General features: G+C 33.8%; 1 protein-coding gene across 2 annotated transcripts in view; it reads left to right on the forward strand.

Moving 5' to 3' along the window:
* Window positions 1–926: 926 nt before the first annotated feature.
* Window positions 927–26,070, forward strand: part of LOC122022645 (protein translocase subunit SECA2, chloroplastic-like) — a 32,748-nt gene continuing 7,604 nt past the window's right edge. Inside the window, exons 1-22 of one of the 2 annotated variants that reach the window (XM_042580693.1) lie at window positions 927–1,209; window positions 1,277–1,414; window positions 1,526–1,595; window positions 1,748–1,812; window positions 1,916–2,036; window positions 2,722–2,813; window positions 2,900–2,965; window positions 3,083–3,147; window positions 3,212–3,299; window positions 3,404–3,469; window positions 3,539–3,654; window positions 5,348–5,438; window positions 16,625–16,708; window positions 16,815–16,907; window positions 16,996–17,091; window positions 17,162–17,247; window positions 18,019–18,097; window positions 18,203–18,316; window positions 18,551–18,646; window positions 18,751–18,814; window positions 18,928–19,217; window positions 23,829–23,884. In XM_042580693.1, the coding sequence (XP_042436627.1) occupies window positions 1,036–1,209; window positions 1,277–1,414; window positions 1,526–1,595; window positions 1,748–1,812; window positions 1,916–2,036; window positions 2,722–2,813; window positions 2,900–2,965; window positions 3,083–3,147; window positions 3,212–3,299; window positions 3,404–3,469; window positions 3,539–3,654; window positions 5,348–5,438; window positions 16,625–16,708; window positions 16,815–16,907; window positions 16,996–17,091; window positions 17,162–17,247; window positions 18,019–18,097; window positions 18,203–18,316; window positions 18,551–18,646; window positions 18,751–18,814; window positions 18,928–19,217; window positions 23,829–23,884 (2,210 nt within the window). In that variant the 5' untranslated portion in view covers window positions 927–1,035. The remainder of the gene's footprint in view (window positions 1,210–1,276; window positions 1,415–1,525; window positions 1,596–1,747; window positions 1,813–1,915; window positions 2,037–2,721; window positions 2,814–2,899; window positions 2,966–3,082; window positions 3,148–3,211; window positions 3,300–3,403; window positions 3,470–3,538; window positions 3,655–5,347; window positions 5,439–16,624; window positions 16,709–16,814; window positions 16,908–16,995; window positions 17,092–17,161; window positions 17,248–18,018; window positions 18,098–18,202; window positions 18,317–18,550; window positions 18,647–18,750; window positions 18,815–18,927; window positions 19,218–23,828; window positions 23,885–26,070) is intronic. The other variant, XM_042580692.1, reaches the window with a different exon arrangement.

The following is a 26,070-nucleotide window of genomic DNA, read 5'->3' on the forward strand; positions in this document are numbered from 1 at the left end:
AATTGACTGTGTAGATGATTTTGACAACTTAGCTAGGTTTAACTGGTGCAATGCAGTATACAGTTTCATGGCTCAACAATTAGACTCCATTGGATTGGAGCTTACATTAAGACCAAAACCACAGGTTGCTGATGCAACGCCCAAAGCCCCCTTGCTCAAGGGATTTCCAAATATTTTGGCTGTAAGTCCGATTACACATATATATCACGATATTTGTAAATATTATAAATTATTTTTATAATCATATTGTAGGTATGGGTGTGTGAGCACATCAACATTATTGATCCAGACCATCTAGAAAAATTACCAAGAATACTACGGTGGAGGTGACCTAACTATCATGTTGACATAGTCAAAAAAATGATAGACCGTGTAATTGCAGATAAATTTTTAGTAGATTTAATTCCGGCAGAATTAGAGTTGGATTTACTACCAAACCGGCCTTAGCGAACTGAGTATCTTGAGTTGTTTGACCAAGAATCTTTACAGCAAGCCGAAGAAGGTCTACTGCAGTGTGACGATACGGTAGATTGTATTTTGTGCAAGGAAAAGGATAATAAAATTGATAGTTTAAAGCAAGATTTACATAAAGCTACTCAAAGTTTGGAGGAAGCTAATAAAAATCTGGCAACGGTGATAGAAAAAAAGTATAGTCTAGTAGCAGTAAAGGATATTGTGATTGCTGATATGGAATCTATGCTTAAAGAAAAGGATCAACAAATAAGTGAACTGCGCAAGAAACGGGATACGAGTGACACCAGGGACTAATCCGATCGACCCAATTGAAATTGACGGGCTCGGTCTATAAAATACTAAATTTAGTTCAAAGGTTTAAGGTCTATTTCATTTACGACCCTAACTTTTGCCTAAAATAAAAATCTCAATATTCTTTCATGGCCGTTCATCTCGATCAGCATTTCCCGAATCTCAGCGTCTAAATCCTGCTCTAAGCCTTCTGGCCGCTGTCTTCTCCCTGGAAAAGGCGACGGTCGGACTACACACATCGATCACCGACACCACTTCAGCTCTTCTACCATGGCATACGTCGTCCCGCTCTCCTGCCCTTCGGCTTCCCTCTACAAACCCTCTATCTGTTCCGTCTCTGCTTCCCCTCGATTCCTCCAGAAGCGGCGATTTGTCGTGCCCTCGGCCATTTCCTCCATCTCGCCGCCCAGCTCTTCTTCCGATTCAATTGTCGAGTCGCTGAAGGTGCGGTTTTCTTTAAAACCCTCACCGTGTGCTCGTGGCTAGGTTACACTTTCCTCTTTGGTTCCAGGAGGCTGTCGGGCACTTGCAGAGCGCCAAATGGAAGGACCTCTGGAGCATCAACAGCTGGGTCGTCCTTGATTACGATCGGCTCGTTAGAACAGTCAATCAGCTCGAGTTCCTAATTAAAAGTCTTACCGATGAACAGGTTTCGAGAATTAAAATTTAAGTGAATAAAATCGAAAGAAGATATAGTTGCGTTGTACTAGTATGAAAATTTGTATTTTAGTGTGCGTGGTGACACTTCTGTTGTTAACAGCTTAGAGCAAAGACTGTTGAGTTCCGCCAACGGTTGAGCCAAGGAGAAACTCTTGCCGATATCCAAGCAGGTTAACGATTCGCATCGTTGCTTGCTTTCTTTATATGTTTTTCTCTTTTGTTTTCATTGATAAAATTTACTCCCTCCGTACTTGTTTTTCTTCTGTGCGATCAAACTTCTCAATTTATAAGCTTTTCATAGAAGTATCTATGTTACTTACAGAAGCATTTGCTGTTGTTCGGGAAGCTGCTAGAAGAAAGCTTGGTATGCGACATTATGATGTTCAGGTACGTAGTAATTTTACTCTGATTTTTTTTTAAAATTCTGAAAGTAAGGATCAGGAAAACAAATTCTAGAAGAAAATCTTAATTATTTTCTTTATTCTGTCAGATTATTGGTGGAGCGGTGCTTCATGATGGGTGCATAGCTGAGATGAAAACTGGTGAAGGAAAGACACTTGTTTCAACACTTGCTGCATATCTAAATGCACTTACGGGAAACGGAGTTCATGGTATGATTGGTTGAAAAAGTTTGTTAATTTCATGGTTTGCATGTTTGGCTGATGATGCTATGGAAGATCTTGTTACAAATCCTTGCAGTTCAAGTTAGAAATTATTATTATTATTTTTCTAATTCTCTGTTCAGGTAACTGGTTGAATAAGCTCTCCTATTTATGGAGTAGGTTTTAAATGAGTTGAAGCTTTGCCTCTTCAATCTATATACAGCTGAAAAACTATTTTGCCCTTTTGTACTTGTGCATTTAAAAGTATATTGTTTAGTTCATACTTCTTGACTCTACATTTTCTAAAAAATCTCCATCCATGCAATGAAGATAACAAATCATGTAAGATCTTAAGGGCAATAGAAGTGATGAGCAATCTGTGTCAGTCCATCTATTTTTGGCTGGGTACATTGAATCACATCCCTCCATTTAACATATACGTTTACGCTCCATGTTCATAGGGTTAGAGATTTTAATTGCTTTTTCATTCATTCTTGGGAACAACATTGATGGCTTAACTGCTGTGATATTCATGGTTTTTCAAATGACACCTAAGGTCTTTCTTCAATCATTGAAGTTCAATGCCTCAGATGAGATCAGAGATGCAGCAATAGAAATTTCTCAGTTAGAATATGATTGACATTTTCTTTTAAATTCTGATAGTATGCCATTACTATTTCCCTTATGTCCATAGTGGTGACTGTTAATGACTACTTGGCTCAGCGTGATGCTGAGTGGATGGGAAGCATTCATCGTTTCCTTGGTCTTTCTGTGGGTCTCATACAGGTAGCTTCCTTGTTCTAAGTGCTTCATTTTAGATAAACTACACTGCACTAAGAGGCAGGACATGTCTTCATCGAAAATAACTGCAGGCAGGGATGAAAGCAGATGAAAGGAGATCCAACTACAGTTGTGACATTACATACACTAATAATTCAGTAAGGGCCTGGAGTAAATGGTTTACTGTCAGTTCATTTTGAGCTATTTGTATGAGCATGTGCTTGCCATTGCTTTTGACATGTACATTGAAATTGCAACCATTATATATTTCTCAGGAACTTGGATTTGACTACCTCCGTGACAATCTTTCAGGAAATAGAAGGCAACTAGTTATGCGATGGTCTGTATATTTAATTTCATAACCTCTCATTCATGATAACTATTGATAGCTTTGTGTCAAACAGGCCAAGGCCTTTTCATTATGCAATTGTTGACGAAGTTGATTCAGTTCTTATTGATGAGGGAAGGAATCCATTATTAATTAGTGGTGAGGTAATTGGTGCATTCATCTATTTTCCATGCTTGTCTGAATTTTGATTTTCATCGCTAAGAATTTGTAGTCATGCTGTGAAAATACTATCATGCTTTGCTGATAGGATAGGAAAGATGCTGCCAGATATCCGGTCGCTTCAAAAGTTGCTGAACTGCTTGAACGAGGCATCGTAAGTTCAATTTTCTGCTTCTCATTTGCCAACTGAAGCTTGCTGTGATGGATTAACTTTTTTCTTCAGCATTACAATGTTGAGTTAAAAGACAATTCAGTGGATTTGACTGAGGAAGGAGTTGCTCTTGCTGAAATGGCTCTTGAAACAAATGACTTGTGGGATGACAAGGATTCATGGGCAAGGTGTCATTAAGATATTTTTCCTGTATTATATATTCTATTGTTAAATTTGATATCCCAGTGTACATATTGGAGTTTCAAATTATTGGCTTGACACTCATTAGTGGGTTTGAACATAAATTTTTGTCAATCTGGTATAGAACTAGTAGGTAGGTTGCTTTTCTAAAATTTGAAGAATTTCTATTTTTTCCCTGAATCTGCTTATAAGAAAAAGCCAAGAATTTTTTTTTTCCTGTTTTAAAATTTATGACCATCTGAGTTGAATGTATGAATTAACACTGACCAACAAAATAAATTGATCAATCAAATTAATATATAAATATGTAAAAATAAATGTAAATATTAAATTAGATTTGTTAATTTAATTGCTATTTAGGGGGCGTTTGGTTCTTTCCTAGGAATAGGAATCGAAATGGGAATCATTGTAGTGTGGAATGGGAATGGGTATGAACATAGATATCACTCTTAAAAGTAATGTTTGGTTAGTTGCATATTTTCTATCGGAATAAATCAAAATTTCCTTTTTTACCCTTAAAGGAAAATAAGAGAAAAAATTAGATGAGAGAGAAAAATATGATGAAAGAGAATGATGAGAGAGAAAGTATAATGAGAGAGGAAGTGTGATGAGAAAGAATAAAGAGAGAGAAAGTGTGATGAGAGAGAATGAGAAAAGAGAGTGTGATAGAAGAGAGCATGATGAGAGAAGATGAGAGAGAAAATATAATGTGAGAGAAAGTATGATGGGAGAGGATGAAGAGAGAGAAAATATAATGAGAAAAAATGAGGAGAGAGAGCGTGATGAGAGAGATTGAGGAGAGAGAAAGTATGGTGAGAGAGAAAGTATGATGAGAGAGAAAGTGTGATGAGAAAAAAAGAGAATAATGAGTGTGATGGGAGAAATTGAGGAAAGAGAATGTATGATGAGAGAGAAAGTGTGTTGAGGAAAAAAAAAGGAGGGAGTGTGACAAGAGAGATTGAGGAGAGAGAAAGTGTGATGAGAGCATAAGTGTGATGAGAAAAAAAGAGAAAAGAGAGTGTGATGGTAGAGATTGAGGAGAGAGAAAGTATGATGAGAGAAAAAGTATGATGAGAAAAAATAAGGAAGAGAGCGCGATGGAAGAGATTGAGGAGAGAGAAAGTATGATGAGAGAGAAAGTGTAATGAGAAAAAAAGAGGAAAGAGAGTGTGATAGGAGAGATTAAGGAGAGAGAAAGTGTGTGGTAAAATGATGAGAGAGAAAATATGATGAGAGAGAACAAGGAGAGAGAAGTGATATGAAAGAAAAAATAAATAAATATATTTTGATATTTGATATTAAGAGAGAAAATTTAAGTTTTAGGTCAAGGGTATTTTTGGAATAAGGGAATATTTTGATTGATGAAAATAGGGTAATGACTCATTGAAGGGGAGGTACATGGGAATGGGTTATTACCCAATTTCAAGGATTCATTCCCTTATTTGTATTCCTATTCCTATAATCCAAACATTAACAATGTCAATCAATGATTCTCATTCCCATTCCCTACTCTTACTCCCCTAAACCAAACGCCCCCTTATATTTTATCAAAAATGTATTCTGATATATAGTCTACAATATCGCATGAGCAAATTGCAATTTTTCTCTATAAAACATGTTTATAGTTTATGTCCCTTTCTTTTGGTTCCTTCATTTGTACCATTGTGTGATATTTTGCAGATTTGTGATGAATGCTTTAAAGGCTAAAGAATTTTACCGGAGAGATGTGCAATACATTGTTAGGAATGGAAGAGCATTAATTATAAATGAGGTGATTATTTTTTTTTCTGATATGTTGTGTAGTTAAACTATGTATTTTATGTTTCAGTTAATCTAGATATTTGTTTGAAACTTGTTTTTCTTAGTTACCTATGTATCCAAATGCTATCAGTGATGATTGATGCTGACTCAGCTAATTTCACTCTCAGAAAATGTACCATAAACTACATACTTTATGCTCGCAAATTCATATATTTTTTTGCTTGAGATTAATTTTCTTTGTTTAGTGTTGATTAAACTCCGCCCATGATGACCAGTCATGGCCGGTCCCAAGCCCGGATAAAGGAGGAGGGTTGCGTTAGGTTGCCAGCCAGCGTCAAACTATGGCAAAATTTCATGAATGAATCCATTAAACTATTGTGCTAATGCTAGGTTGTTCCCCGGAAGGAACGCGTTGCAGGGTCCGACTGTAACGTCTCGGCAAGGACCGCTACATCTCCAGAACTCGGGTGTAGTGATAAATATGCAAGAGTTCGCGTTACAGGGTCCGACTGTAACGTCTCAGCAAGGACCGCTACATCTCCATGAGAACTTGGGTGTAGTGTTAAATAGGCAAGAGTTCTCACACCATAGGTTAGATAAGAAACAAATATGATAGGAAAACTAATAATCTAAGATTTGAAACATGGAATATAGGAACTCTCACTGGTAAATCAATGGAGGTAGTAGATATGATGATTAGGAGAAAAATTAATATTTTATGTGTACAAGAGACAAAATGGACAGGTGAGAAGGCAAAGATGATAGAGAACTCGGGTTTTAAGTTATGGTACACTGGAAAAAGTAAAACAAGAAATGGAGTGGGTATTATTGTAGATAGTTCGTTAAAGGATAAAGTTATAAGAGTAGTTAGAAAAGGGGATAGACTTATAACCCTTAAGATAATAGTGGCAAAAAAAATTATGAGCATAATTAGTGTATATGCACCACAAGTAGGATTAGATGAAGCTACCAAATCAAGGTTTTAGGGCGACTTAGATGAAATATTACAAAACAATCAACCAAATAAAATGATTTTAATAGGAGGTGATCTAAATAGACATGTGTGAAAAATGAGAAATATGAGGGGGTATATGGGGGTTATAGGTTTGGAACGAGAAATGAGGAAGGAAACCTATATTAGATTTTGCGATAGCATATATAACCTTATATTAGCTAATATGTTTTTTTAAAAAGAGAAGAACACTTAGTCACATTTCAAAAGTGGGAATAATAAATCGCAAATTGACTTTCTTATGGTTAGGAAGAAGGATAGAAAGATTTGTAAAGATTGCAAAGCCATCCATGGAGAAAGCTTAACTACCCAATAGGGTAGTAGTGTTGGATATACGCCTCAAACATAGTATCAATAGAAAGAACATATATACGATTCTCAGAATTAAGTGGTGGAAGTTAAAGGATGGGAAGCCAAATATATTTAAGGAGAAGGTAGAAGTACAAGCATTAGGTGACATATACGATGACTCTAATACAACATGGGATAATATAATATCAAAGTTGAAAATAGTAGCTAAGAGTGTACTCGGTGAGTAAAGGGACATGCACCACTAAGTAAAGAATCTTGGTGGTGGAATGAGAAAGTACAAGAAAAAGTAAAGGAAAAACGAATATCTTATAAGGAATTATATATTTGTAAGAACGAGGAAAATTTAAAAAAATATACAATAGCCAAGAAAGAAGCTAAGAAGGTAGTGAATAAAGTAAAAAAATAAAACTTTTGAACGATTGTATCAAAAATTGGATACAAAAGAAGGGGAAAGAGACATTTATAGAATAACTAAAGTGAAAGAAAGGGAAACAAGAGATCTTAGCCAAATAACATGTATTAAAGATGAATGTAATAGGGTATTAGTAAACGATGAAGAAATAAAGAGCGGTGGAAGAGGTATTTTCATCAACTTTTAATGAAGGTTTAGGAGACCAACTTAACTTAGGTAATTTAATTAGGTCAAATGAGCATCAAAATTTTAATTTTTATCGTAGAATTGAAACTTGAGGTAAAACAAGCTTTAAATGAGATGCACAATGAAAAAGCCGTTGGACGAGATGATATTAGATAGAGGTATGGAAGTGCTTAGGGAAACAAGGTATTGAATGACTTACAAAATTATTTAACATGATATTGAAAGCGAAAAAAATGCTTGATCAATGGAGGATAAGTACTCTGGTTCCCTTATATAAGAATAAGAGAGACGTACAAAATTGTGCAAACTATAGGGCTATTAAACTAATGAGTCATACCATAAAACTTTGGAAAAAATAATAGAAAAAAGATTAAGGAAGGAGACCATGGTGACGGAAAATCAATTTGGGTTCGTACTTGGAAGGTCGACAATATAGAAACTATACATCTTCTTAGACAATTAATTGAAAAATATCAGGAGTGAAAACAAGATCTACACGTGGTATTCATTGACTTAGAAAAAGCGTATGATAGAGTCCCAAGAGAAATTATATGGAGAATTTTAGAAAAGAGAGGTGTTAGCGTAACGTATATTGAACTAATTAAGGATATGTATGAGGATGTAACGACCAGAGTAAAGAACTAAAACATTTCCAATAAAGATAGGGTTACATCAAGGATCACTCTAAGTTCCTATCTTTTACATTAATTATGGACGAACTCACTGCACACATTCAAGACACAGTGCCGTGGTGCATGTTGTTTGCAGATGATATTATTTTGGTAGATGAGACACGTGAAGGAGTAAATCTAAGCTAGAATCTTGGAGGGAAACACTAGAAGGAAAATGTTTTAAGCTTAGTAGATTAAAGACAGAATATATGGAATTTAAGTTTAGTAATATTAGAAGTAATGAAACAATTGTTAAGATAGGAGAAGACGAGTTGCCTGGAACCAAGAGATTTAAATATTTAGGATCATGTTTGCAAAACGATGGAGGGATTGAGAGAGATGTCTTACATAGAATACAAGCGGGATGGGTGAAATGGAGGGGAGCATTGAGTGTTTTATGTGACCGTAAAATACCTCTTAAATTTAAAGGTAAGTTCTATAAAACCGCGATTAAACTTGCTATGTTATATGGAGTTGAATGTTGGGTTATGACACACGCACATGAGCATAAGATGAGAGTTGCAGAGATGAGGATGTTAAGGTGGATGTGTGGACATACGAGGATGGACAAAATAAGAAATGAGAGCATTAGAGAGAAAGTAGGAGTTGCATCTATTGAGGAAAAACTCAGAGAGACACGTTTAAGATGGTACGGACATGTACTTAGACGACCAATAAATGCTCCAGTTAGGCGATGTGAAACTATGATAAACATGCATATAAAACGAGGAAGAGGAAGACCAAAAAAGACTTGGTTAGCAACAATAAAACAAGATAAAATTTATTTAAATATAGATGATGATATAATAGGAGATAGAGCTCAATGGCGTAAAAGGATTCATACAGCCGACCCCACTTAGTGGGAAAAGGCTTGGTTGTTGTTGTTGTTGTGTTTAGTGTTGATTAGTAACTTATATCCAAATGCTATTTGTTTTGATTGATGCTGGTGGCTAATTTTTTTCTGCTCTTAGAAAATTGACCATTACAAATATTTAAACAACTACATTGCAACTTCTATCTTGAGACTACCCATACTGAGTTGCATAATTCATAGAATGTGTTCATTTTCTCTTATAACCTTTCTCACAAATGACTATTATCGTGAAAAAAACATTAATATTTCATCTTGAAAACAGGTTCTAAGCTACAGACTTTGGTTAATCTACTATGTACTTTGCTAGAAGATAGCCATCGTTTTGCAGCACACATTATGATTATCCATCCTTTAACAATCCAGCCTATCATCTTTCCTGACCTAGCCAACTATGTTGCTTCTGGGGACTCAAAATTGGCATGGATGCTTATTTACTGCCATAGTAGTTGTTGGTCGGCATAGTAAATTTGACAAATGAACTTAATTAAAACAATTTTGAAAATCTAGTACCAATTAGTTTTTATGCTACTTAGACTTGGGCATGAGTATCCAAGACAAGAGTGGATCTAATCTGTGTCCAATAAGATTGTTGAAGTTAGGATGTTCCACATCCATTGCTCCCACATGGAAAAGTGAGGTGGTCCATTATAAATATAAATTGGTCTCTTTTGTAATAGCTTTTAGGATAAGTAGTTAGTTAACCAAATTCAATATGATATTAAACAAGATTTAAAATCTCGGCATTGCTATTGGCACTGACATTGTGGACTGCAGCGATCCCATGGCGGCCTTCGTGAGGTCATGGAGGCGCCACTCAATTTTTTTTTTCTTTTAAAATTATGTTATTATGTTTAATATTTAAGTTAAATTTTTTATTAAAAATATATTTTTAATTAATATATTTTATATTTGAAAAAATACTAAAATTATGTCGGACAACATGGTATGGTACCGAAACCGTATCATTTCGGTTATAAACCAAAACTTTGATAAAAAAAAAGGTAGCTCGGTGCACGAAGCTCTAGCTATGCGGGGTCCCGGGGAAGGATTCATTGTACACAGTCTTACCCTGTTTTTTGCAAGAGGTTGTTTCCAGGATTCGAACCCGTGACATTTTGGTCACAAAGTAACAACTTTACCATTGCGCCAAGGCTCCCCTTCAAACCAAAACTTTGATATAGTTTGAAATTTTAAATAACAACCAAGCCTTATCCCATTAAGTGGGGTTGACTATATTGATCATTTTACACCATTGGGCTATATCCCCTACTATGCTATCATCTATTCTTAAATAAATTTTATCTTATTTTATTGTTATTAACTAAGTCTTTTTTGATCTTCCTCGTTTGATGTGCGTATTTGTTATACTTTCACATTGTCTAATAAGAGCATTTATTGGCCAAGTACATGTCCGTACCATCGTAAATGTGCCTCTCGAAATTTTCTTTCAATAGATGCAACTCCGACTTTCTCTTTAATGCTCTTATTTCTTATTCTGTCCATCCTCGTATGTTCACAATCCACCTTAACATTCTCATCTCTGCACTCAAATCTTCTACTCATGTGTTCGAGTCATAGCCCAACATTCAACATCATATAACATAACAGGTCTAATCACCATTTTGTGGAACTTTCCTTTAAATTTTAGAGGCACTATACGATCACATAAAACATCCGACGTCCTCCTCCATTTCAACCATCCTATTTGTATGCTATGTAAGACATCTCTCTCAATTCCTCTATTATTTTGCAAAAATGATCATAAATATTTAAAGCTATGTTCCAGATCATCTCCTATTTTAATAATTGTTTCATTATATTTAATATTGTTAAACTTTAATTCTATATATTCTGTCTTTACTCCATATTGTTAAACTTAAATTTTATATATTTTGTCTTTACTCTACTAAACTTAAAACCTTTTACTTCTAGTGTTTCTCGCCAAGATTCTAGTTTAGCATTTACTCCTTCACGTGTCTCATCTATCAAAACAATATCATCTGTAAATAACATGCACCACAGTAATCCGTCTGAAATCTTCACTCTGATCGTTACATCTTCATACATATTAATTTGGTTCAATATATGTTATGCAACCACTTTTCTTTTCTAGAATTCTCCATATAATTTCTTTTGGGATGATTACCGTGTGTAAATCTTGCTTTTGCTTTCGATACTTTTCAATTAGTTGCATTAGAAGATGTATAGCTTCTATTGTTGATCTTCCCGGCATTAACCCAAATTGATTTTCGGTCACCGTGGTCTTTTTCCTTACTTTTTTTTTTCTATTACTCATTAGTTTAATACTCCTATAATTTGTACAATTTTGTACGTCTCCCTTATTCTTGTATGAGAGAATTAGAGTACTTACCTATCATGCATTTTTTCATTTTCAATATTATGCTGAATAATTTTGTAAGTCATTCAATATCTTATTTTCCTAGGCACTTCCATACTACTATCAAAATTTAAATTTCCATAGTCATTTAACCTACTTGAATTTCCTAAGTTAAGTTGGTCACCTAAAGTAGGTCACCTAAATCTTTATTAAAAAGTTGATGAAAATACCCCTTCCACCGCTCTTTTATTTCTTCATCATTTACTAGTATCCTATTACATTCATCTTTAATACATCTTGTTTGGGTAAGATTTATTGTCTGTCTGTTTCTCTCACTTTAGTTATTCTATAAATGATACTTTCCCCTTCTTTTGTATCTGATTTTTGATATAACCGTTCAAAAGTTTCATTCTTTACTCATTCACTGCTTCCTTAGTCTTTCTTGGCTATTGTATATATTTTTAAAGTTTTTCTCGATCTTATAAATATATAATTTCTTATATACTTAGTTTTTTCTTCACTTTCTCTTGTATTCTCTCATTCTACCACTAAAATTTCGGTGGTGCATGCCTCTTTGATTTACTAAGTATACACTCTTGGTTACTATTTTTAACTTTGATATTATCTTATTCCATGTTGTATTACAATTACCGTATATTTCACATAATGCTTTTACTCTCACATTCTTCTTGAATATATTTTGCTTCCCATCCTTTAACTTCCACCACTTAATTGTAGGAGTCGTGTATATTTTCCTTCGATTGATACTATGATTGAGACGTATATCAAACACTACTAACCTATATTGGGTTATTAAGCTTTCTCCAAAGATGACTGCAATCTTTACAATTTTTTTTTTATCTCTCTTCCTAACTATAAGTCAATTTGTGATTTATTATTTCCACTTTTGAACATGATCAAGTATTTTTTTTTAAAAAACATATTAGCTAGTATAAGGCCATATGTGCAAAATCCAATATAGTTTTCCCTGTTCCAAACCCATAACCCCTATGCACCCTCTTATATTTTTCATTTTTCAATATGATATGCCCATTTAGATAGCCTCGCAATTTCCCCATAATGTGAATAAAAATTAAGTGAATTGATTACATTTTTTTGGTTATAAGATGTAGCCTCAGAATCTGATAGTGCATTTTGTTTTGAAGAATTAGGAGAATCATTACCGTTCCTAACATTTTTGTCAGGCAAATTAGCAAATGTAGAGAATGCCAAAGAATAAGAAATGTCATAGTAAAGCTCACAAGAAGGGATGCTTTTATGATTAGATTCCAAATAAATATTTGTAGTCATTTATTGAATTTGTATCTTGGAGATAATGTTGTCCACCACATTGTTATTTTTCTCCTTGGACAAGAAAACTCTCCTTGAATCATGTTCCAATCATGACAATGGACATGCTCTTTAATAATCGTGTCTTCTGCTTAAAATACCACTAGGCCATATAGTGTAGTTCTTTATCAATTGCTTCAAAAAACTCAACTATATGACCAATATAATCAGCCTCTCCTTCATGTGAATGTAGCATCAAAATCTGATACTGCTTTTTTGTTTTGAAGAATTAGGAGAACCATTACCATTCCTAACATTTTCATCGGGCAAATTAGCAAATGTAGAGTATGCCAAAGAATAAGAAATGTCACAGTAAAGCTCACAAGGCGGGATACTTTTCTTATTAGATTTCAGATCAACATTTGGAGTTATTCATTGGATTTGTATCTTGGACATAATGTCATCCAACACATTGTTATTTTTTTTTCCTCCGACAATAATACTCTCCTTGAAACATGTTCCAATCATGCAATGGGCATACTCTTTAATCATCATTTCTTCTCTAAAAGATCACTAAGCCATTTAATCAACCTCTCCTTCATGTGCTTCTTACATCATCATAAACATTTATAATGAACTCCATCCATTATGGCCTGCATATAATATTGACTTGCTAACAATACTGGATCATCCACTCTTTTCTTCTAGTAACTTTCCGGCCAACATTGTTTAGATTTGGCCTCTGGAATTGGATTGCCAATAAAGTGACAGCCAAGTCCCACATCTTTCTTTGACATTTTGCTGTATCCCACCCTCTTCTTGGACACTAGCTTGATGCTCACCACTTCTACCTTCCTTTTCTGCCTCCTGCTCTCCAGCTTGCTCATATTTTTGATTGCTAGCAAAATTAGATCCCTTATTGCTAAGATCGCTGTCTTTCACTATCCAATTTGGTATTGAAGTTGCTTTTTTCACCTTGTTTGACCCTAGAACCACTAATGTCTTCACTTGCTTCTTACCTCCAACTGCAGCCGTGGCAGTATTGGTGTTTGTATTTGTTAAGTGTATCATTCCTCTAGTAGTTGGAGATGTTGAAGCTACCTCATTTTCCCCTTCAACCACTAACGTCTCTGTCACATTTTTCTTTCGGAACTACCTTAATTAACTTTTATCACATGCTTCTTTCCTCTATTGGTGGGAGGCCTGCTGCAGGTGTTATTTGCCTGGCGGCCTGCGTCATCTAGCTTGCACTTTTCTGCTGTTCTCATGGTCATTTCAGGAAAGTGAGAAGGGGAGAACTGCAAGATCATTTCTTTGCCACTAACACAATACTATGTTTGGGTGCCAATTTATTTGTCATAAATCTTTAAACATCTTTGAGATATGCATGTCAAATCATCTAGAGTGATGTGGGAAATGAGAAGACCAATTTATTTTACTCCTTTAATTGAGTGCAAGAAACTATGTACAAAGTATTGTGTAATTGGGTACCAAAGTTTACATGAAGAAGGAAATGATTCAAATGGTTAGAATGACAAACTTGAAGAATCTAATCCTCCTAATGGTGAAAATTTTGAGGTTGCAAAACTAGTTGGTATTTGCTATGGTGATCCAAATAGCATCAAATAAGTTGGATTAATGTTTACGGTTCTTCGGAAAACATATAATCCTAGCTATGATACTTGGGAGCTAATTGATGGCTTAAGCAATATTCAAGAAAGAATTATAGTTTTTGAAGAATATATTCAAGTAGAATTTTTCATCATTACCTAACCAAGTGGATGTGATTTGTAGTGGTTCTCTATGTTAAAAAATCGATTAGCCAATCAACATCAACATGGGATCTAATCAAGGAGTATTCCTCTCCACATGTGAGACTACTTCGTCATGACTGCACACGTTGGAATAGTGGAAATAGAGAGGGAGAGAAGAAAGGAGAGTAGAGAAGGGAGAAGAGGAGTGGGTGGTGGAATACAAAATGGGAGAATAGAGTGACCAAGGGAGAGAAAGGAAGACTAGGGATAAAGAGAGGAGTACCAGAAACAAGTGGTGGGCGGGCAGTAATTGGATGGCGATGAGTGATAGTAGGCGATAGTTGGCAAGCGGTGATGGGCAAGCGTTGTTGTGAGAGAGGGAATTAGATAAGGAATTATGTAGAGAGAGAAAAATGAAGTGTATTAAATAATTCTTAATATTTCAAAATATGATTAACCAAACTAAATACAATTGAACCTAAATTTGATTCAGGTTTAAATTAGTCAAAATAAATCCAAATCAAGCTTGATTTGAACTCATTTGACCCTCATGTCTATTTAATGGACTCCACTTTCACTCGACCATAAAACTTAAACTATTGGTTTGATTTAGCTTAATTACTCACCTATTTTTTTTTTTAATTTCTTTTAAAATGCAAAAAATTAAATGGGATAAAATTTGGAGTAATATGGTACTTGTTGTTTGCAAATGATATTGTTTTGGTTGATGATACTTGTGAAGGACTAAATGCTAAGCTCAAATCTTAGCAGGAAACACTGAAGCAAAAAAATTTTAGTTAAGTTCAGTAGTATTAGACGTAGTAAAACAATGTAAGTTAGGAGATGATGAGTAACTTGTAAGGATCGCAAAGGGATGGAAGGATTGATAGAGATATAATAAGATTGTTTTTACATACGATACAAGTAGGATAGTAAAATGGAGGATGACATGAGGTGTTCTTTGTGATTGTAAGATATCTTTAATTCTTAAAGAGAAGTTTTACAAAATGGCTATATTACATGTAGTTAAATGTTAGGCTATAAAATGGGCACACGAACAAAAAATGAGAGTTGCAGAGATGAAGATGTGAAGTTGGAAGTGCAGAGGAAAATTCTAAGAGGCACATTTAAAATGATATGAACACATACTTAGGCATCTAATAAATTCTCAGTTAGGCTATATGAGACTAACAAATACACACATTACTAGAGGATGGGGGAGATAAAAAAAAATTTAGTTAGCAACGATAAAATATGATAAAATTTATTTAAATATTGAAGATGATATAGTAGAAGAATGGGCCCAATAACATAGGAGAATCTATATAGTCGATCCTGTGTAGTGGGATAAAGGCTTGCTTCTTGTTGTTGGAATAAAATTTGGTATCTAGCGACAACGAAGATTTTTTTGTAGGTGATTAGTAGTGGTGGATTGATTGGTAACTTCTATTGTAACATATTCTCAAACCTTGATGAATGTAAGTCACATTATAAGGAACATAATCACATAACTAATTGAATTTTGTGCTGCACTCACAACCATAATTACTCATAGCATATTTAAAATCTTGTACCATGTTGGCAGCCACAGTGGAAATGTGTCAATAGTACTTCACATAGCTAATGTATTCTATGTAATGTTAATCATGCCAATGAGTATTGTGTCTTATTAATATTTGACACTCCTTGATTTTCTACAAAACACTACATAATATTTGTTAATTTTATAACTTGTGTTCATACAATACGATGTCAAAACTATGCCATTCCAAATGGGACAAGTCGGAAGTTAGGCACTTAGTTGTGTGTTATTTCTTCTTCTTCTTACATCTCTTCTTGCATCTCCGATTCTCCACTGGCAACATACATCGAAACACTAGTATGGTATTGAAGAAGTATTGTTTCAGTCAAAGTTTGAAACTTCAACATGGCTCAAAATTTTAAATTTTGAATCAGAGAATTATGGAGGGCTGAGTTCTAGAATGGAGAATGGAGAATGGTGCTGGTAGAGACCCAAATAGAATACAACCTATGACCGAAAGTTCAATTGCAAGAAATCAAAAGTGAGAATTCAAACTAAAGTCTTCTAACTTGATTTAATGTTCTCCAGCAAATCAATTCGGGAAGATGAAGAGTGTCCTTCATAGTACAAATTATTTGTGATGCATGACTAATTATTTTCAAATAACTTCATAGAAGCTTTCAATTTTATTTTAACTTTTGATGACTTAAAAATGCATGGAAATTGATAAAGATGATGCTTATCTTTTGTTGTATAATGTTTCATTGCATAGGCTGCCAACATGTCCTGTTGACATTATATAATTAGAGCTAAAAACTGGTCCAGCTTACAGGGAGGGTCGAAGAGAAACGCAGGTGGTCTGAAGGTATTCATCAAGCAGTTGAGGCAAAAGAGGGTCTGAAAATCCAGGTGCTTCAAAATTTTAAAACACTAAATAGAGACAAACATACTGTTATTACAGGTGATGCAGTTTTAAGCTGTATAACCATTTGAGAATTTATGCTGGTTGTTGCAGGCTGATTCAGTTGTTGTCGCTCAGATAACATACCAATCACTCTTTAAGCTCTATCCTAAGCTTTCAGGGATGACTGGAACTGCTAAAACTGAAGTATGAACCTCATAATTCTAGCTATATACATAAACTATAACTCTCAACCTATACCATTGATCACGAGCACTGCTATTGACATCTGCAGGAGAAAGAGTTCTTGAAAATGTTTCAGATGCCAGTCATTGAAGTTCCTACAAATTTACCCAACATTCGATGTGATTTACCTATTCAAGCTTTTGCTGTAAGGATCTCAATTTCACAAATCCTTGTAAATGAACATCACTTGGTTATATGATGGCATGCCATTTCAGACTGCACGTGGGAAATGGGACTATGCGAGGGCAGAAGTTGAATCAATGTATCAATTGGGTCGCCCTGTATTAGTTGGAACAACTAGGTAAAATTTGGGAAGCAGTTAGTCTCTCAGCTACTTTATCTCAATTTCCATGCATTTGAAATTGAAAGTAAATGCAAGACAACATGTGGTTATATTCTTATCGCTGTTGAAATCATCCAGTCTTTATTTTATATATATATATATATATATATATTTCACTTTGACATGATGATTCATATTCCACCCACCAAAATCAATCTCTTATTTCATCTTTTTTAATGACCTACCACTGAACTGTCTATCTCAACATTCTCATTTTATATATATATATATTTCACTTTGACACGATGGTTCATATTCCACCCACCAAAATCAATCTCTTATTTCATCTTTTTTAATGACCTACCACTGAACATGTCTATCTCAACATTCTCATTTTAGCCACAATTAGGGATTTGATTAAGAAGGTAATATGCATTTTATCTCCAAAAATAACAGATCTCTTATGCCAATTTAATTTACAAACTGGTTAAGGCTAAATGGTGATATATCGTGGTGTTTGGTTTCATCTATAGATGATTGGCAGACCACTTTTATAGTAGATAAGGTCTTCACCTTAGTTCTCTCTCATCCAACGATTCCTAATTTGAGTTCAATAATGAGTGATACCGATTACTTTTTTCTTAAGAAAATCAAGTTTCCAATTATGATGTTTGTTTGGTCTTGTTGTATGATATTGACCCATAAGCTTGCAGAATTTTTCGAAACTGACCATTTTATTCTTGCATAAGTTCAATAACCATTGTTTATGAACATATTTTCTTATTGCAGTGTTGAGAATTCTGAATATCTATCTGATCTTCTTAAGGAACAAAATATTCCTCATAATGTTCTCAATGCGAGGCCAAAGGTTCAACAGTTGTCTTGAATCTACCATAATCATTCTGACTAATTTCTTCATGAAAACTTCTAGGTAACATTTCTTTTATGCTTGATCGCTCTATTTCTTCTCCAGTATGCTGCAAGGGAGGCAGAAATTGTTGCCCAAGCTGGTAGAAAGTATGCAATTACCATATCTACTAACATGGCAGGAAGAGGCACTGATATCATCCTTGGTGGTAATCCAAAGGTCTGTCATTTTATAAATTCAATATTTTTTCTAACATGGATTGAGATGATCATCCATCCATGATATGTAGGGGAGATGGCTGTTTATTGACTCTAATTTTTGGAATTTTAATAGTCATCAGATCATCTTCCACATAATTTTGCTCAAATATCAATTTGTGGATTAGCATATTCAAATCTTTATATACCTTTCAATGATATTCTTTGCTTTTGTCTTTTCTTTTGTCACCTCAAGATGCTAGCAAAAGAAATTGTAGAGGATAACTTGCTTCCTTTTATGTCACAAGAGACTCCTAGTGGCAAAACTGATATGGAGCAACTATCTGAACAGGTGCTGAGTCATGTTCCTTGTACAAATTATCTTTCTTTGCTTCCGTTCCCTTTTTCTAAATAAGGTCTTAGATTTGTTAATATTTTTTATTCAACATGAAATAGAGCTTCTCAAAAGTAAGAATAGGACCCTCATCGTTGGCTTTGGTTGCAAAGGCTGCTGTTATCTGTAAGTATTTTCTTTTATAGTGTCAGTCATGGAATGTGTACGATACTTGTCCTGCCAAGATAGAATTATAAGCTTCCTAATAGAAAGTATATTTTGCTTTGGAATATTTGTAGCAAAGCATTTGTGCAAAAGCAAGGGACGTGATTGGTCATATAAGGCGGCACAATCTATTATATCAGAGTCCATACAAATGGGCCAATCTCTTGGAATAGCAGAACTGGAAAAACAGTTAGCTGAAGATCCAACCATATATCCCCTTAATACTATGATAGGACTTGCTTATCTCACTGTTTTGAAGGATTGTGAAGCACATTGTTTTAATGAAGGACTTGAAGTCAAAATGTTGGGTGGGCTTCATGTGATTGGGACATCATTACACGAGTCTCGCCGAATAGATAATCAAGTAACTTCCTATTCTTGAAAATCTGAAGAAGTTACCATAAATATAACTTTTTTATTTTGTTTTATACAGTATGAGTTTTTTCAATATTCAGTGATTCTATTCCTGTGAATAAGGAGTTCTAATTAAATTTTTTTGAGTATAATCAAATGTTTATTAAGACCGGAAAACAAGTAGCATCACAAACTCATATTTCTTTTAAAAAGCAATCTCAGGCATTTTTAGTTTAAGAATTTATAGAAGCAATCATGGACCAAACTAACCCTATTTTGGTCCCTACAAAAAGGTGTGGTCAAATAATTTCTTCTAGGTGAAAGTGTTAGATGGTTAAATAGTTTCATCTGGGTGGATGGGAGATATCAACGTTTAAGGCACACTTTTGTCTCAAGAACAATTTAAAGGGCCTTTATTTGTTTCTAGAAAATTTTGCAAGGCTCTATTTGTTCAGCCAGAAGAAAAATTTCATTGAATACAAGAAAATAGAATCTTTAACAATGTATAGTAACTAGTTCAATCATACTTAATTTAACATTCCTCTCTAGTTGGAGCATAACTTAATTTAATTAGGATGCTCTAAAAAACTAAGTTAAATTATGTTGTTGTTAAGTTTTTAGTAGGGATATAAGGAGTCATGACCACATTATGAATATTTCATGCACTCCTAAAATATAGGCTTACCAACAATGTAAATTAGCTGCCGAGAAGAAAAAAAAAATTCTATTGTTATAAACTAGGATCAAATCATTACATCTATATACACGGATTAAGGTTTCAAGTTGTGTTACTTGGTTTGCATGAACATTGAGATGCTTTAGCACTAGTACTGGAGCGATGGTTTGTAGTGAAAACAAAGAGGGAGAGATCATTGTGGAACTAGAGAGGGAGAGAGAGGAACCAAGAGATGTAGAGGAGAGACTAAGAGGGAGAAGACTACCTTAGAGAGAATGGGAGAAGGCTACTTAAGAGAGAATGGGCGATGTGCATGACGAGCATGACAACTTGTGAAGTGGTGAGCGATAGGCACAGAGAGATAGGGGTGGTGTGACGATAGGCAGCAAATGCAATGGGTCATGAGGGAGAGGAGGATAATTCTTAATTTTTCTAAAAATATCACTATTTTAATTAAATATAATTGAACTAGATTATGCTATATAAAACTTTGATTCAATCTTAGACTGATCTAAAATAAATCCAACTCGAGTTCGATTTAAAACTACTTGATCATAATCACCATGTCTACTCAATGACAACCTAAGTCTAAACTAACTTCTAGTCAACTTTGAAATTCAAAATAAAATTTTATTTACCTTAATTAGTTATTTAAAATTTTAAAATAATTAAACATATAAAAAATTTAAATGGGATAAAATTTGATATCTAAAATCAATGAAGGTTTTCTTTGTGTTCTAACTTTTGTGATGTCAAGAAAAACTGAGAGAGATTGTGTGTAAACAAGTGATTGGAAAATTATGATTTAGCCAGATTGTTCGCATTGTCAAAGTGCCTCCTACTCTCTTTTGTATCTTATCTCAGCTTTGGTACAAGCATCAAGGAACAATGAGGGTTCAACACAATGCTTTGATTAAATAAAAATTTATTTGATTAAGTTTAAAATGCTATTTATTATTTTAAATTATATTATTAGAATATAATTGAAAATAAATGATGAAAGGAGGTATGTACTATCATATTGATTAACTTTTTTTTCGAAAAATTTATCTACTTCAATTCTAAGTGTAAACAATTTTCAAATTTGAATTTGATTTTATCAAAAAAAATCTTTAATCTAATTAAATAAATTTAATTACAAAATTTAAAATTTAATTTGACCTAAAATATAATATTTGAGGATCCAAAAATTTTGGATCTCTTTATTTTTGACCTCTAATATTTATAATTACATGGAAAAATTAAAATGAGATTGAAACCAAATCATAGACTTTTGAATTATTTCACTACTACAATAACAACCTCCCACTAGGTGGGGTTGACTCTATGGATCTTTTCACGCCATTGGATTCTATCCCCTACTATCATCATCTATATGTAAATAAATTTTATCTTATTTTATTGTTGCTAATCAAGTCTTTTTTGATTTTCCTCGTTTGATGTGCTTATTTGTCATAGCTTTACATTGCCTAACCGGAGCATTTATTGACCATTTAAGTACATGGTCGACCATCTTAAACGTGTCTCTTAGAGCTTTCCCTCAATAGATGCAACTTCAACTTTCTCTCTAATGCTCTCATTTCTTATTTTGTCCATCCTCATATATCCATACATCCATCTTAACGTCTTCATCTCTGCAACTCTCATCGCACATGTGTTCGAGTCAATGCCATATAACATAGTAGGTCTAACCGGTCTAACTGTTATTTTATAGAATCTTCCTTTACGTTTTAGAGGTACTTTACGATCACATAACATACTTGACGCCCTCCTCTATTTCAATCATCTTGCTTGTATTCCATTTGACTACATTGAGGAATTTTCTTTAAATTTTTGTCAACCAAAATATAATAAACAAAGTGAGATTTTATCAAATGCTTATGAACAAATTTCAAATACAATTACATAAACCTATAAAGAAAATATATCCTTAACAATGAGCTTTTTGGGTCTTCAATTTGAAATAGATCTAATGTTGTAGAATTTGAGAGTAATGCATGTCGCAGCTTAAAATTGAATATACTATAAGTGTAAATTATTATAAAATAAAAATTCATACTTTCCAAGTCACTAAAGCTGAAAATTAAAATTGAATTGGTTGCAAACCTTTTATATTTTTATGAAGACAGATAACAATAACAAGTCACTAAAGCCTTTTTCCATTAAGTGGGTAAGTTATATGGATCCTTCTATGTCATTGAGCTTGATTCCCTGCTATATCTTTATTTATATTTAAATGAGTTTTATGCTGATTTATTGTTATTAACCAAACCTTTTTTTGATCTTCCTGTATTGATGCATGTATTTATGATGGTCTCACATTGCCTAATTGAGACATTTATTGGATGCCTAAGTACATATTTATTTCACCTTAAATGTGTCTTTCGAGTAGGCGCAACTCTCGTTTCTTATTTTGTCAATCCCCATATGTCGTCTGCACATCCATCTTAATATTTTCATCTCACTCTCATCTTTTGCTTGTGTCCTCGCTTACTAATCCAACATTCAGTTCCATATAACATATCAACTTTAATTTTTGTAAAATTCCTCTTTAAGCTTTAGAGGTACCTTACAATCACAAAGAATATCTCATGTCTTCTATTTTAACCATCTTGTTTGTATCCAATGTAAAACATCAATATCATTTTAATAAAGACTGATATGATCAAATTATTCAATAAATAAATAAAATATATAACTTATTTTAAGTAAAATTAATCATGTTATTAATAATTTAATTATTGAAAGTGCGCCTACATGACATGATATGGTATTCAAACTATACTGTTCCCATCAGAATTCGAAAATCCAGCACGACTTAAACCTTCCATCTATATATGCATAGTTAAGATTGTTGTACAATTGAAGTAAACCATTAATCTATATATATTCAGGATTATAAAACTAATTTTACTACTGTTAAACATGAGAGAAAAATAGTAGGGTTAATTGCTTCAGTTGCCCTCTCTTCTAATGCACCACATGCTTATGGGGTAAAGGGTTGCTAAGCCACATTTTACTTGATGAGTTTCTAGGACTACCAATGCAGGTAAACTTTCATCCATCATTTATTCATTTTGCTTAAGTGGAATCACTAATGAGAACCACCATTGGAAAAGCAACTTTCATTCAGTGGTTGGAAATTTGAAGCATTGAAACTCAAATGTAATGCATAATAGAATTTTCATTCTGTGAGTTTTTATCCTGTGTGCAAGAGATCATTTATTCTCTGTTTGAAATGGTATTAAATCGTTATATGAATTTTGATCTACTTCTATATTGCATCAAACATATTGTTAGATTGAGCATTGCTCAACCTTGGTTTTTAGTTGGGGCCTTAGTACCTAGAACAATGCAACTTGCAGTAATTAAAGAATCTAGGAGAAGTTTGGCTAGTGGAGTATTGTCTCAAAGATGCAATTGTTGTCGTCTTACTGATAGCAAGTACCTAAAGAGAGGGATTCATGGAAAACAAGACCTTCAAGGACGATAATGAGAAAATGGCACTTGGAGAAAAGTGGTAATTTAGACTTGCTCACACTCCAATTCATTTCATAGGCTCTCATATCTTGTAACTTAGTGGGAAACTCTACCTATATTTAGATTAATAATACACATGTATATATCACACATAGTAATATATATATGTGTGCAGAAAAGTTATATCTTAGTAATTAGTATATCATGGTATAAAAGTCAACTTTACAAGTACATGAATTATGAAGCATGATTTTTTTTTTCACCAAGATTTAACAAAGAAAATATGAGAACTAGCCTCTGATCGGGTTAGTACTTCCTATTATTGTAGGACTAACATTAAATTTAAAATACACTCAAGATATTCAATCTATTTGACCTTATGTTTTAATACATGTAATTGCATCTTCATCGTATCTACTTTGGTGTTTGTGTGTTTATTTATTTTATTGTTTTAATTTTTTCCAGCTTCGTGGTAGAGCAGGGAGGCAAGGTGATCCTGGATCAACAAGGTTTATGGTTAGGTACTATCTTGTTCGAATGCTAATTTAGGCAAACATGACAATCATATATGGTGATGACAATCTCACTAAAAGTAGATATCCACAATATCCCTTCGTCATAATCATTATTGAACAGAATAGATTATTGGAACATGAAGTTCATTGTATTAAAAAACACTTTTGGTGGCCGCACAAGTGAAAATGGAAGGGACCATTTTGCTTAGTGATTAAGTAGTCCCTTAAAGCGGTTCTAAAAATGGGTTTGCCTAGTAGGTGGTTTGCCTAGGCATCCCAGGTGGTCTGACTAAGCATTCTGGATGATTTGCCTAGGGGATCTTCCTAGGAAGCTTAGGTGAGTTCATTAAGAAAACAGATTTATTTGTCTAATTGGTTTACTTAAATAACACCCTAATTATCCATCTCTATCATTTCCCTTCTTTCTGCTATATGTTTACCTGTTTGTGCTATCTGCTATCCATTCTTGTCGTCATAATGTAAAATATGGTCAGGTTTATTATTATGATGTGTTTACTTATCTATTATCATTATTTAGTTGTGATTGCAAACTTGTTTGTTTTATTGATTAATACACTTTGTTAGTGATAATGTACACTATATATTATGTTATCTCATACATCTATTTGAACATTGTTGTAGATATATTTGAGTTTATCACATATGTTATAGGCATAGTGATCATAATGCACATTGAATCAATCCCTCACTGTATTTACAACTTCGCACCCGTCGTTCACTATATTTATAACTTTGGACCAACAAACATGTGTGAAATATTGAGATTAATACATCTAAAAACAATCAAAACAAAAAATTAATTGAGTGCTTATCTATATATATGTGCCAATTTTCTTTATTTAGTCTTCTATATTTTATGTTAATATTAATTTAATGACAATGGCCTAGGTGCAACCTAGCGTCTGGGTGCCATGTGGTGAGCTGATGGTCTATTGTTTGAAACCACCTTTTAAATTCTTGATGAAGTTTGCAGATGTGCCTCTATGATTTAATAAATTATAGAAGAAAAAACGAAAACCCCCAAAATTTATTCTAATAGAGAGGAAAACACACTAAAAGAAAAATAAATGGAGCTTTCCATTTAAACAGAGTAGAGAATGTTACAAGAGAATAAAAGTTTGGTATTTACTCAGTTAAAAAAACAGAAGAAAGAAGATGTTACTGGATGAGAATCAGTAACACTTCAGCATTTCCGTTATGAAAAGAGAGATAATGAGAAAATGCCCATAGTAAGCTTCATCCTTTAAAAGAGAGCTAAAGGATGTGTTGTTGGGAAATAGAGAGGATATAAATCAAACAACTCCTTTAAAAGAGAGTAGTGAAAGAGAAGATGTTCGAAGTGAAAGAGGTAGGGTGTACCTAGTCTTTCTTTAAGCCTATAGCCAATATACAAACCAATAGATAAATAAAGTGAGTGTTGGTGATGCAATAAGGAGAAATATTTCAGCTTTGCTTGAGAGGGGATACAATTGCATGAAGGTTTCTGAATTGCCGAACATAATAGTACAGGCTGACCAGTATTGATGAATTAAATGATGGTAGGAGCAAGTTGTACGTTGAATCATTCAAGTGAAAGTGGAGCTCTAATTTGATATTCTCTGATCAAATGTAGCTAGTTGTAGGTGGCATCTCATGTAGCTTTCACTTTTGACCTTTGAGCTGTGGGTGGGTTCACAGTTGGACTTTCTTGAGCTCAGGGCCAAGGAGAAATCTTGGTAAAAAGCATGGTTTGATAATTTGAGCTGTGCCAGACATCATGACTAAAATATTCATGGATATGCAGGATCCTAGTTGAGATTAATTCCAATGGACGTTCATTGCTCTCTTAACCTTATTATAGTTCTGATGCATTATAAGGTTTTGATGCATTATAAGGTGATCTATTGTGTTAGAGCTCAACGATATGTATGGATCTGTATTGTTCACCTATGCTAGCGGTGATAATTGAAGCCTAACTCTTAGTGATGAACCAAGATATGTTAATAGACACAAGGAGAATTCTTTAATTTAGGGCTTGCAAAACTATAGGATTTATCTCTTGTGGATGGTGTAAGAAGTGATACTCCCATTCAAAACAGAATACATTTTTTGTTATTAGCAAGGTGGTTCAGATGCCAGTAGCAACTGTTAGTTTATTTCTCTAAAATGTTAGTGTAAATGATTTTTTAAAT

This window comes from Zingiber officinale, chromosome 9B (assembly GCF_018446385.1).
Source record: "Zingiber officinale cultivar Zhangliang chromosome 9B, Zo_v1.1, whole genome shotgun sequence".
Classification (NCBI taxonomy): Eukaryota; Viridiplantae; Streptophyta; class Magnoliopsida; order Zingiberales; family Zingiberaceae; genus Zingiber; species Zingiber officinale.